General features: G+C 44.4%; 1 protein-coding gene across 2 annotated transcripts in view; it reads right to left on the reverse strand.

The window, feature by feature from the left end:
- Positions 1–14100, reverse strand: part of GSDME (gasdermin E) — a 130273-nt gene that overhangs the window by 37454 nt on the left and 78719 nt on the right. For both annotated transcript variants that reach the window (XM_073677870.1, XM_073677871.1), the window contains exon 6: positions 5622–5810. In XM_073677870.1, the coding sequence (XP_073533971.1) occupies positions 5622–5810 (189 nt within the window). The remainder of the gene's footprint in view (positions 1–5621; positions 5811–14100) is intronic.

Consider the following 14100-nt stretch of genomic DNA (forward strand, 5'->3'; position numbering starts at 1 on the left):
CACTGTAGCAGTAAGCGGCGCGCATCTCGGGGGACACATTACAATCTCCTGCCAAGGTCCATTATGTGGAACAGATTCCGAAGATGTTTTAATTACATAATTAAAGTTAGCAGCACATAAAGATTGTTGTTAGGGTGCAGGGTAAAGGCACCACCACTACAAACCAGACTGCCATAGTGACTACAGAACTAGCCCTGGTGGCCAAGTCTCCCCTCCATGTATTCAGAAACTGGAATGCATGGAGCCCAGCGGTCATTGACAGCTTTCTGCTCTGCTTGATAAAAAAAACTACTCCTGCTTTGAGTGATGACATACAGTGGCTGTCAATTAATGACAGTGCTGTCAGTTCCTCCCAAAATCCTGTTTTATTTATTTATTTTACTCACTTATATAGCGCCATCATATTGCACAGCGCTTTACAGACATCAGCATCTCTGTCCCCATTGGGGTTCACAATCTAGATTCTCTATCAGTATGTCTTTGGAGTGTGGGAGAAAACCGGAAAATCCGAAGGAAACCCACACAAACCCGGGGAGAACATACAAACTCCTTGTAGATGTTTCCCTTGGTGGGATTTAAACCCAGGACCCCAGCGCTGCAATGCTACAGTGCTAACCACTGAGCCACCGTGCTGCCCAACTATTCTGAAAAACAAGCAACATGCATCTGCCATTAATAAGCTGCTTAATTGTACTTACCTGCCAGTAAAGGGCGCACCACAAATTAGGTAGGAGCTAAATTTATGTAGGAGGGTAGGCTGATGTAGGTATGGGTTAATGGGGGAAGCAATGCTCAGCCTGCTAAGGGGAGGTGAAGGCAATGCCGACTACTGGGTAAAGGAGGAAGGCTCTACTTAGCAATAATTTTGGAGATTTGGCACAGTTGAAATGCCACCCACTTTGCTCCAGCTGTAACACTCCACAGATTTTTCACCTATAAAACCACTGAATATCTATTGTTTGTCAATATACCCTATCAGGGATGTCAAACCCAAATACACAGAGGGCTGAAAATAAAAAACTTGGACAAAGTTGCAGTTTTATTTATTTATAAAAAAGTGTACAATTGAGGAAGTTTTTATTTATCATCAAATATGGAATCAGACTTAAAGGGGTTGTCCCACAAATAAAGACACATTTTAATTAATAAATCTTAAGAGACAGACCACATGACCGGAGCATTGGGTATTTCCTCGCGGGCAGGGGCATACTTAAAAATTATGGGGTCCCATAGCACAAGTTCTAATTGCCCCCCCCCCCCCCCCCCCAAAAAAAAAAAAACCTAAATACTCGGTGGGGTCACAGAAAAGCATATGTCACAACCATGCAGCTCTTACAAAGTAATGTTCCTCCTATTGAAGCCCCTAGATTGCCCTTTAATTTCCCCCCATAAAGTATGATGCCAACAAAAGTGCCCCCAAACACAATACGATACTCCCAAAGTTCCCTCCACACGCATGGTATAATGACCCAACGGTACATCCCCTCTCCCTCAACTCCCCTGGCAAAGTATGGTGATGCCCCAACTGTGATCCCCATACAGCCCCCCACAGTATAATTGGCCCAACATAGTCCTCCATATGGCATCGCGGACCAAATATAATCACCTTGCGGGCCAGATTTGGCCTGCGGGACAGAGTTTTACATGTTTGCCCTAAATGTTTCATTTTCAGAGGGGTGTCTGGCAAAAATTTTTTTTTAAATAAGGCAAGGACAACCCCTGCAAGGAATTTGTATGCTCTTGCCATGTTTCCGTGGGTTTCCTCCAGGTTCTCCGGTTTCCTATCACACTCCAAAGACATACTGATAGGAAATTTAGATTGTGAGTCCCAATGGGGACAGTGATGATAATGTATGTAAAGCGCTGTGGAATTATGGCCAGTCTGGTGGGGGATCAATGAGGTGCCTATTGCTTCATATATACTTTTTCTCTCACCAGACAACCCCCCCCCCACCATTAATCTCTCTGAAAACCAAACAGCAATAGGTTTATATAAACTTAGCCATATTTTGTTTTCATAGTGCCAGCCCTGACCTGGATCTGGTAATATTAGTTTATGGCAAAGTAAAGTACACATTTTACATTATGTTCCCCTAAACTTCTCTGTGTTATCATCCTATAATGTTACACCACCATGTAAATGTCACAGGTACAAAGTAATATTGGACTGTGAGAAACAAAGTTGGGTTGCTGATGGAGTCCGGCGTTCAGGGACACAGGACACGAGACAGTATGTAAGCAATGCTTCCAATGTGATGAACATAGTGTGCCATGGTGTAAAATGACTCGGGGTCAAGACCTGACATACCGACTCTAAACCTGGAATCACTGGTATTTAGTTTTTCAAAGGTTAACGTTTAAGACGTGATAGATACAATCCATTTATGTGAGATCTGTTATATTAAGGTTTGTCTTCCCTTTGAAGCCTCAATCATGAAAAATTGTAGAAACCCCTATCCCTGCCCCGCATTACCTTGGCAAAACCTCTAAAACTTTCCTAGTCATAAGCTACAGCCAATGAACAGTTGTGTGCCAGGACCTAGTAATGAACGTGAACAATTTTGACTTGTGTGAGCAGCAATGTCTCTATAATATAATCTACTTAAAGGGTTTGTCCCATGTTCAATCTTCAGAAGAGCACTTTCCAGCTTCCCACTTGTCACGGGGCAGTGCACTACTGATGACTGACAGTTCAGATCAGTGACATGGTTGCATCGGAGGCCTGAACTGTACGCTCTCTCCCAGGTTGCTAACAGAGGCAGCTTTGCCTTTGCAGCATTCGGAGGAGTGCAGGGGTACCGAAGCTGTCCAGATTCAGCCAGGTTCAAAGCAGCGCTTACAAGCTCTATAGCAAAGAGCTTGCCAACACTGCACTCCTTGTCTATGAGACAGGCCACCCCTGATAGAGTGCAGAGATGGCTGGTAACCTAGGCAAGGAGCAAAAAACTATAACATTAAACATTTTTAATAGAAGGTAAATTACGAAGTTGCTTGCTTTTACAAGCACTTTGCAATTTTACCCATTTAAGAAGATGAGACAAGTTTACCCATTTAAAGGAATCTGTCACCATGAACATGCAGTCTATTCTGCAATCAGCATATTATACAGAAGAGGGAGCTAAATAGATTGATATATAGATTTGTGAGAAAACATTCAGTATAACCCTTGATTTAATCATTTAGTCCTCTGCTTTTTCTGGGGTTTTCAGTCCTGCCGGCGGTCCTATCAGTGACTGACAGCTATCTATGTATAAGTGTGCATGCAGAGATAGTCACTGATAGGACCGCCTACTGGACTGAAAACCCCACAAAGAGCAGAGGTTTAAATGATGAAAAACATGTTATACTCAAGTCTTTTCTCACAAAACTATATAGCTGCTCAGCTCCCTCTACTTTCTGCCATGATGCCTCCAGATTAGTCTGCATTTTTCTAGTGACAGGTTCTCTTTAAGGAGATGGCTGCAGAGGTCAAGACCCAGCCATTTCGGAAGAGCAAGAGCAAAGACTAGTGGAAGACCCAGGCAGTGGTAGGAAGCAGCAATAAGGAATTGTTAGATTAATATGTGTTTTTTATAAGGTTAAACATAATGATTTACGAGCTCATCATGTAGTATCCTAGCAGTATCACTGGGGGTCTAAATTGACTTTGTGGTTAACACATGCAGCTGTCACTAACAGGTGCTGCCTCAAAAATCAGTATGCTCTGCCTAGTGGTGGACGATATTTTTATTTTCATTCAATATTTCACACTGTTTTCTGGTTAACATCCCTGTGCACAAACAGTACAAATGCAATATATACCAAAAAAACTTTTATGAAAGTGGAGATACCACGTTCATTTTTTTCTTCTTAATGTTTATTTTCACCGCATTTGTTGTCCCCTCACGGGACTTGAACCTGTGATTGTCCGATTACTTGTGTGATGTGCAGCAATACTAGAGTAATGCTGAATATAGCAAAAATCATGAACGATAGGCACGGGCTGGCTTTCACAGGAGTGCCGTCATGATACGGACCATTGTCTTTAATAGACCCAGCTGTCAAGACAACCTATCAGCGCCCCTTGATCATGTCTTGAGAGCGCCGATGGGAGGTTAGAACAGAACGCCCCCTGGGACACGCGCTGTAAATGCCACTGTCATAGATTGTAACAGATTGATTTAACAGGTTAACTACTGTGGGCGGAGCTCAGCTGTTAGAGGCAGATGATGGCTGAATAATACAGACATCATCTGCCAAAAGAGATGCGGACTCAGTACATCATATGTCTCTTGGGGGTGAAAAGTTGCACCATTACATTTCACAAGATGTGCTCGTGGGGGAGCAATGGTTGGCCAAAATACTTTTCCTAAAGTAGCAGGGGTCACTTCAAGGGAAATTTACATTACACATCAAGTCTACGTTTCTTATCACTTAACAACATTAGTGCTTCAGGGACCTCCTCACACTGGTCGCTTTACTACTATTAATTATTGCATTATCTGTTTGTAATTAATGACCTCATTACCACGGACAGCAATATTCTCAATATACTACCGGGAATTAGCGCTGACCTATTATGCTGATAAAACCACTTCTACTGATGATTATAACAGTTAAATTACTAAAACAGGTCAGCATTGAAAGAAATGTGGAACTCGAGTTCATGGTTGTGTATTGTGTAGTATTACATGCACCTTACAACGCTAATAACCTCAGTCCCGATTCGTCATTGCCTTTGCTTTTTGTCTAGTTTTGTGTGTTTTGCACCTTTTTTCTTTGTTTGCACTCATTATTCTACGTGCACCTTTTTTTAAGTCCATTTTATATGTGCTCACCTGTTTTGGGTATTGTGGGCATAGTTTGGCAATTCCAGATGTTTTTGCCCTATTCATCAATTGCGACCTTTTAAAAAGTCATTAAAGTTAAGTTATGTATCTTGTTTCTCTATTGTTTGAAAGCTTTTCCCAGCACCTTTTGATGTACACAATATAATTTGAAGATCTGGCAGAGCTATAAGCAGAGAGCAGCCTAGCCTAGTGTCACGCTCCCCCCTGAACGGCTTTTTAAAACTCAGGAGCGTTTCAGAGAAATATATACCAGGCCACAATTGTGCAGCCAGGCACTGATTAACGCTGCCCATTGTTTGTGCAGCATGAATCGAGTGATTCCCTTTAAAAGAGGATGTCTAACCATGATAGCCCCAGTCCATATGTCCTATGGATGTCACATGAAGAACCAACCTGTAAGCGTGGCCCCCACCCTGGCTGAGTCCTCTCGTCCATCCATACACACATGGCTGGTCCATGCTTTCCCTGGTGATAACTAACCTGGTTGATGGCCGCAGTTGCAGTAGTCGGCAGGTTCGGTTATCACCAAAAGACAACCAAAACTGACAGACACTGAAGTGAGTAATAAAATTATTTTTTTCCGAACTAATATACTGCTATTTTTACTTTTTTTGTGTATTAATTATGCATAAAAGCAAACAATTCACTGCCCCATCACTGTTATTATTTTCGGTAGGTAAAATCAGTACTGTTCTTAAAAAACTGTGGGAAACAAAAGATCATTTATATAGTGGCTAGGTGTGTCCATGAAATGTGACTCTTGAAATGCCGATATTCACAGTGAGAAAGTACCTGGTTTCAAAACCGACAGGGCAGCATGGCTTGGAATGGGTTTCCCTTCGACAGACACATCCCTGGCCCCATCCACAACATCAAAGTCACATAGAGACCGATGGTCATAAAAACCGGAAGTAGTACATGGATACTTCCCACTTGATGCCTTCTCGAAGCCTCCTTGTTTTTCAGACAACAAGCAGAATTCTGGAAGAATAAAGACACCAGTAAGAACCGATCAGAAGTCACAAGTAGGATTATCTGTTATCAACGCCTCCGAATATGTAACTTTCAGATAAAATCTGACTCTGCAAAATGATATTTCTGCTTTCTGAACACGTCTATACAGGATTTTTACATAAATAAACTGTTAGGTATTTCCAGATGTAGAGAATGTTTTTGGATGGGTTTGTTATGTTCCTTGCACTGGTAATGGAAATTCACCCAGAAAAGAAACCTTTCATTACCATCACACCCTGTCAGACATCACGCTGTTCCCACACAGCCCTCACCACAGGCGGAGGTAGAAGTGACACCATGCACTATGACAGCTGCACAGTCTGGAGATGGCCCACTCTAAACAGACCACTCTGGAGATGACAAGTCCACTCCTCCCATCTTCTCAAGGTCAGGAAATATGTTTTCCATGGTAAGTGATAGTCTTTTATGTCACCAGATCAGTATGACATTAACCCACGCTGGGAAACGGCTACAGTCATTTTCTGCAGCTCAAGTAATAGAATTTAAAGGATGGAGCAAGAAAAAACAAAACAAAGAGAAGTCGTGATCAGAATAGTTAATGCCGACCCATGATGCTCCTCACAGCGACAAAGCAGAGTTTATGAAGAAAACAAATAAATGCACAATGCTAACTCAAAGTGCTAAAGATTTTTGAACGTCAGCAAAAAAGTAATTTCCTTGGGAGTCAGAGGTTCAGGATGTGATCTGGATAACCCCAATAACACACGACATAAAATAATGTGCCAAAATAAAAATGGCTAAAAGGGAAACTTTTGCAAAAAGACACATATAATATGCAAGAAAGTAGAGTTAAAATACTGCCCGGCTACAGATTTTTCACATAAATAAATAGTAAACATGATCAGAGAAATTTGCTTCTTGTTATTCCTAGACTGATCATTAATTCTCAATTATCAGGTAAAATCTGTGTTCTATAGAATTAGGAAATAAAAATTTAAACAAGTTACCCTTTAAAAGAATTGTCTCAGGCTGTTACATTGATGGACTATCCTTAGGATCAGTCCTCAATATCTGATTGGTGGGGATGTGACACCCAGCAACCCCACCGATCAGCTGCTCCCGATGTTGGTGCAAGTGCTCAGTTGTGTAGCTGCATAGCACAGCGCCGTCAATGGTATAGTGGCTACAGCAGGGTACTGCACATCTACCCCCTATTGATTTGAATATGGGGCGGATGTGTGGTGTCTGGCCACTATACCGTTGAGGGAGCTGTGCTGTGCAGCTCTGCAACAAAGCACATCTACAAGCACTGGGAACAACTGATCGGCAGTGGTGCTGGGTATCGCACCCGCACTGATGAGATATTGAGGACCTGGGTATCACACCCTCACTGATGAGATATTGAGAACCTGGGTGTCGCACCCTCACCGATGAGATATTGAGGACCTGGGTATCACACCCTCACTGATGAGATATTGAGAACTTGGGTGTCGCACCCTCACCGATGAGATATTGAGGACCTGGGTATCGCACGCTCACCGATGAGATATTGAGGACCTGGGTATCACACCCTCACTGATGAGATATTGAGAACCTGGGTGTCGCACCCTCACCGATGAGATATTGAGGACCTGGGTATCACACCCTCACTGATGAGATATTGAGAACCTGGGTGTCGCACCCTCACCGATGAGATATTGAGGACCTGGGTATCACACCCTCACTGATGAGATATTGAGAACCTGGCTGTCGCACCATCACCGATGAGATATTGAGGACCTGGGTATCACACCCTCACTGATGAGATATTGAGGACCTGGGTATAACACCCTCACTGATGAGATATTGAGAACCTGGGTGTCGCACCCTCACCGATGAGATATTGAGGACCTGGGTATCACACCCTCACCGATGAGATATTGAGGACTTGGGTATCACACCCTCACTGGTGAGTAGTGTTGAGCGATACCTTCCAATATCAGGAAATATCGTATCGGATTGGATCGGACCGATACTCAAAAAGTATCGGATATCGCCGATTCCGATACCGGAAACCAATGCAAGTCAATGGGACACAAATATCGGAATGAAAATAAACCCTTTCTTTCCTTGTAGGTTAATTCTACATGAAGAAAAACAACTAAGAATAATGTAGAATGTATTATGCGAAAAGCCGGCAATTCATCAGCGCATACACCGGTACCCGACAATTTATAACAGAAAGAATAGAGCACCACACATAGATTAGATAGAAACATGTCAGTCACATATATATGAAGTACAGTGACAGTGTTGGTTACTGTACTTGTCATTTAGTGTAAAGGATTTATTAAAAAAAAATAATAGTGTTTTCATGCACTGTCTCTTTAAAAAAGCCGGCCGGCAATTCAGCAGCGGTACCCGACAATTTATAACAGACAGAATAGAGCTTCACACATAGATTAGATAGAAACATGTCAGTCACATATATATGAAGTACAGTGACAGTGTTGGTTACTGTACTTGTCATTTAGTGTAAAGGATTTATTAAAAAAAAATAATAGTGTTTTCATGCACTGTCTCTTTAAAAAAGCCGGCCGGCAATTCAGCAGCGGTACCAGACAATTTATAACAGACAGAATAGAGCTTCACACATAGATTAGATAGAAACATGTCAGTCACATATATATGAAGTACAGTGACAGTGTTGGTTACTGTACTTGTCATTTAGTGTAAAGGATTTATTAAAAAAAAATAATAGTGTTTTCATGCACTGTCTCTTTAAAAAAGCCGGCCGGCAATTCAGCAGCGGTACCAGACAATTTATAACAGACAGAATAGAGCTTCACACATAGATTAGATAGAAACATGTCAGTCACATATATATGAAGTACAGTGACAGTGTTGGTTACTGTACTTGTCATTTAGTGTAAAGGATTTATTTAAAAAAATAATAGTGTTTTCATGCACCGTCTCTTTAAGAAAGCCGGCCGGCAATTCAGCATCTGTACCCGACAATTTAGAATAGAAGGAATAGAGAATCACACATAGATTAGATAGATAGAAACATGTCAGTCACATATATATGAAGTACAGTGACAGTGTTGATTACTGTACTTGTCATTTAATGTTAAAATAAAGGATTTATTTAAAAAAAAATTGGCGTGGGGTTCCCCTTAATTTTAGTCTCTAGCGGAGGTTAAGCAGACAGCTGGGGCAGATGTTTGAAGCCTGGGAAGGGGGTAATACCCACGGAGCTTCCCAGGCTACTAATATCAGCCCCCAGCTGAATACATAGCCTTTACTAGCTATTAAAATGGGGGACCCCCCCAAAAAAATTACGTGGGGTCCCCCCTAATTTAATAGCTAGCAAAGGCTAGGCAGACAGCTGGGGGCTGATATTAATAGCCCAGGAAGGGTGCCATGAATATTGGCCCCCTCCCAGGCTAGAAACACCAGCCGTCAGCCGCCCCAGAAATGGCGCATCCATAGGATGCGCCAATTCTGGCACTTAGCCTCGCTCTTCCCACTGCCCTGTAGCGGTGGCAGTGGGGTAATAGGGCTGGGGTTGATGTCAGCTTATAATGCCAGCTGACATCAAGCCCAGGTTAGTAATGGAGAGGCGTCTATAAGACACCCCCATTACTAACCCCATAGTCAAAGTTAAAAAAAAAACACAAACACCCAGAATAAAGTCCTTTAATTGAAATAAACACACAATTCTTTATTGTTCTAAATTAAACCATACTTACCATCACGCCCATTCCAGCTGAAGCCAACGATCTCCTGCAATAAAAGAAAAATAATAAAGCAACCTCATCCTTACCTTTCCATGGTTCCCACGATGGCTCCAGCTCTGCTACATCGAGATGACAGGCTGGATAGCAGCAGAACGCTGCCATCCAGCCTGTCATCCCGCGGACACTGAGAAGCGCAGGCATGCTTGCGCTCCTCAGTGTCTCTCTGTGACGGCATCCAGATGAGCCGACAATGAACTCGGCTCACCTCATGCACGTCACTGACAGCGTGGGAGAATTCTCCTGCACTCAGCGCTTCAGCGTGAGAATTTTCCCACGCTGTCAGTGACGTGCATGAGGTGAGGTCATGTGCAATGAACTCAGCTCACCTCATGCACGTCACTGACAGCGTGGGAGAATTCTCACGCTGAAGCGCTGAGTGCAGGAGAATTCTCCCACGCTGTCAGTGACGTGCATGAGGTGAGCCGAGTTCATTGGACATGACCTCATCTCATGCACGTCACTGACAGCGTGGGAAAATTCTCCCGCACTCAGCGCTTCAGCGTGAGAATTTTCCCACGCTGTCAGTGACGTGCATGAGGTGAGCCGAGTTCATTGGACATGAACTCGGCTCATCTGGATGCCGTCACAGAGAGACACTGAGGAGCGCAAGCATGCCTGCGCTTCTCAGTGTCTGCGGGATGACAGGCTGGATGGCAGCGTTCTGCTGCGGTCCAGCCTGTCATCTCGATGTAGCAGAGCTGAAGCTGTGGTGGGAACCATGGAAAGGTAAGGATGATGTTGGTTTATTATTTTACTTTTATTGCAGGAGATCGTTGGCTTCAGCTGGAATGGGCGTGATGGTAAGTATAGTTTAATTTAGAACAATAAAGAATTGTGTCTTTATTTCAATTAAAGGACTTTATTCTGGGTGTTGTGTTTTTTTTTAAATACTTTACTAGAAATTCATGGTGGTCATGTCTAATATTGGCGTGACCGCATGAATTTCGGGCTTAGGGCCAGCTGATAATGCCAAGCTGGCCTTAACCCCTTTATTACCCAGTGAGCCACCGCACCAGGGCCCTGGATGAGTTGGGTACAGCGCCAGAAGATGGCGCTTCTATGAACGCACCATTTTCCGGGGTGGCTGTGGACTGCAATTTGCAGCGGGTGGGGCCCAGAAAGCTTGGGTCTCCCTGCGCTGCAGATTCCAGCCCCCAGCTGCCTAGTTGTACCTGGCTGGACACAAAAATAGGGCGAAGCCCCACGTATTTTTTTTTTTTAGTTATTTCATGAAATTCATGAAATAATTAAGAAAAAAAGGGCTTCCCTATATTGTTGTGTCTGGCCAGGTACAAATAGGCAGCTGGTGGTTGGGGCAGCCCGTTCCTGCCTGCTGTACCTGGCTAGACCCAAATATAGTGCGAAGCTCCACGTCAATTTTTTTTTTAATTATTTCATGAATTTCCTGAAATAATTAAAAAAAAATTGACGTGGGGCTTCGCACTATATTTGGGTCCAGCCAGGTACAGCAGGCAGGAACGGGCTGCCCCCAACCACCAGCTGCCTATTTGTACCTGGCCGGACACAACAATATAGGGAAGCCCTTTTTTTCTTTATTATTTCATGAATTTCATGAAATAATTTAAAAAAAAAATACGTGGGGCTTCTCCCTATTTTTGTGTCCAGCCAGGTACAACTAGTCAGCTGGGGGATGGAATCTGCAGCGCAGGGAGGCCCAAGCTTTCTGGCCCCCACCCCCCCCCCCCCCGCTGCAAATTGCAGTCCGCAGCCACCCCGGAAAATGGCGCGTTCATAGAAGCTGGATGCTGTACCTGGCTGGCATACAAAAATATAGCAAAGCCCACGTCAAAATTTTTGGGAAAAATTAATTAAAAAATAAATAATAATTTAGGGACTGCATCTTTATTAACTCCTCAAATGTCATTTAGTGTTAAAATAAAGGATTTATTTTAAAAAAAAATTGGCGTGGGATCCCCTATAATTTTAGTCTCTAGCGGAGGTTAAGCAGACAGCTGGGGCAGATGTTTGAAGCCTGGGAAGGGGGTAATACCCACGGAGCTTCCCAGACTACTAATATCAGCCCCCAGCTGAATACCTAGCCTTTACTAGCTATTAAAATGGGGGACCCCCCCCCCCCCAAAAAAAAATGACGGGGGTCCCCCCTATTTTAATAGCTAGCAAAGGCTAGGCAGACAGCTGGGGGCTGATATTAATAGCCCAGGAAGGGTGCCATGAATATTGGCCCCCTCCCAGGCTAGAAACACCAGCCGTCAGCCGCCCCAGAAATGGCGCATCCATAGGATGCGCCAATTCTGGCGCTTAGCCTCACTCTTCCACGCTGCCCTGGTGCGGTGGCAGGGGGTAATAGTGGTGGGGTTCATGTCAGCGCCAGCTGCCATGAAGCCCAGGTTAGTAATGATGGGCGTCTATAAGACACCCCCATTACTAACCTACAAAGTGTTAAAAAGAAAAAACACACACTACACCCAGAAAAAAATAATTTATTTGAAATAAAACACACCATTTTATTCAATTCTTAGTTTACTAAAAAAAAAAAAAAAAAATAGTTACCTGTCCACGTTCCTGCGCTGATCTCCCATGCACAGCGGTCACATCTGGAGATGGTGACAGCTGTGCATGGCTGCTGTAAGCTCACACTGCCGGGAACACATCCGCTCCCGGCAGCGGGAGCCACTGACTGAGGTCACCGGAGTGCATTCAGTCAGCGCTGCTCCGGAGACCTCCTTTACGGCACTGCTGTACCGTGGGAATTTCTCACGATACAGCAGGGCCGTAAAGGAGCTGACCGGAGCAGCGCTGCCTGAACTCCGGTGAACCCGCTTATGCAATGACGAGGCTGCTTTACGGCCCCGTCACTCTAGCGGCGGCAGCGGTTCAGAGCGGTCACATTCTATGTGGCTGCCCTGAACTGGAGATCTTCGTGGGACACTCGTGGACTACTACGGAGGGGTAAGGATAAGGTTGTGGTTTATTATTTTATATTTTATTACAGGAGATCGATGGCTTCGGGGAATTAGGTGTCTAGGTGAGTATAGGTGTAGTTTTTTATTTTTTACTTTATTTTAGGTGGCGATCGGCGGGGACAGGTAATGTATGAACTAATTTATTGTAGGTAACCACTGGCCACCAATGACATGTATTTAAAATTTATTGGGGACACAGTAGGGCAATTTAAATAGCAGGATCAGGCTGATGGGAACTACTGCTCCCATCGAGCTGATCCAGCTGGCACGAGTGGACGGGGGACAGACATAGGCCGATGGGAGTAGTAGTGTCACATCGGCCTATGTCTGCCTGCACGCACACACCCGCACACATCGCACAGACACAGCGCACACCCGCACACACTCGCAGACATCGCACAGACACTGCGCACACCCGCACACATCGCGCACACCCGCACACATCGCACAGACACCCACACACACCAATCATGACGGGCTGATGGTCTGGGAGGTGTGGCTGACCTGTGTGGCCGTGGGAAAGTTCATGTGAGTTCATGCAATGCAGTCAAGCATGAACTCACATGAACCCTCTGAGGGCACCGCAGCTACTTCAAATGAACAGCTGATCGGCATCACCTGATACCTCAGCTGTTCATTTGAAATAACCGGCGGGAAAGCACAGCACAGAACGGGAAAGCCGGCGGTGAAGTCTTTTCACTGCCGGCTTCCCCGCCCGGGTCCTTCGCTCCCCGCTCCTTGGTGCTGTGCTCCCCGCCCGGTCCTAACTTACGATTGGGATTGGAGGTGGCGAGAGGAGCGGAGGATCGAGGTGGGAGGCTGCCGGGAAGCAGTATGGGGCCGTGTGATTGTTTAAAAGCCGGCGGCTTTTTACCGCCCGCCGGCTTTTAAACAATCAGGAGAATTCTCCCACGCTGGGATGGCATTCTGATGACAGGCTGGATCTCAGCTGAGCGCTGCCACCCAGCTTGTCATCCTTCAGAGACACTGCAGAGCGCAGGCATTATGGGAACTTCCGATTCCGGTATTCGATATTGTAAAAGTATCGGAATTAAGTATCGGAATTCCGATACCGCGAATATCGGCCGATACCCGATATTTCAGTATTGGAATGCTCAACACTACTGGTGAGATATTGAAGACCTGTCCTAAGGATAGGTCATCAATGTAAATTAAGTAGAATTTAAGAAAATTTTTAAAAGATACCAAGATGGACAGAAAGATTTCTATTGGCATACTTGCAGATAACAGCGGATCACTATGAGGAGACCTGGCTGTGGAGAGAGTGACGGACCATGTGTGTTCACCGGCATTCAGTTTATTGGATGAATCTGCGCATTGCTAAACTCCATTGGGCCATACAATGTAACTATATCTCATATCTCTTAATTGAATTGTTTTTCTGCAGCTCAAAATACAAATATTTAATTCATTTTATGTCCAAATCTCCCACCTCCTCCACATATACAATGCATATATTTAATGGTGGGCCAACCCATTTAAGCACATCCACTTCAGAGATTCCCAACAGAAGATGCAAGGAATTAGGAGGAGATGCAACCTATTGTCTCC

This window comes from Phyllobates terribilis, unplaced genomic scaffold, assembly GCF_046119375.1.
Source record: "Phyllobates terribilis strain yellow unplaced genomic scaffold, ASM4611937v1 Scaffold_4__5_contigs__length_816908805, whole genome shotgun sequence".
NCBI lineage: Eukaryota > Metazoa > Chordata > Amphibia > Anura > Dendrobatidae > Phyllobates > Phyllobates terribilis.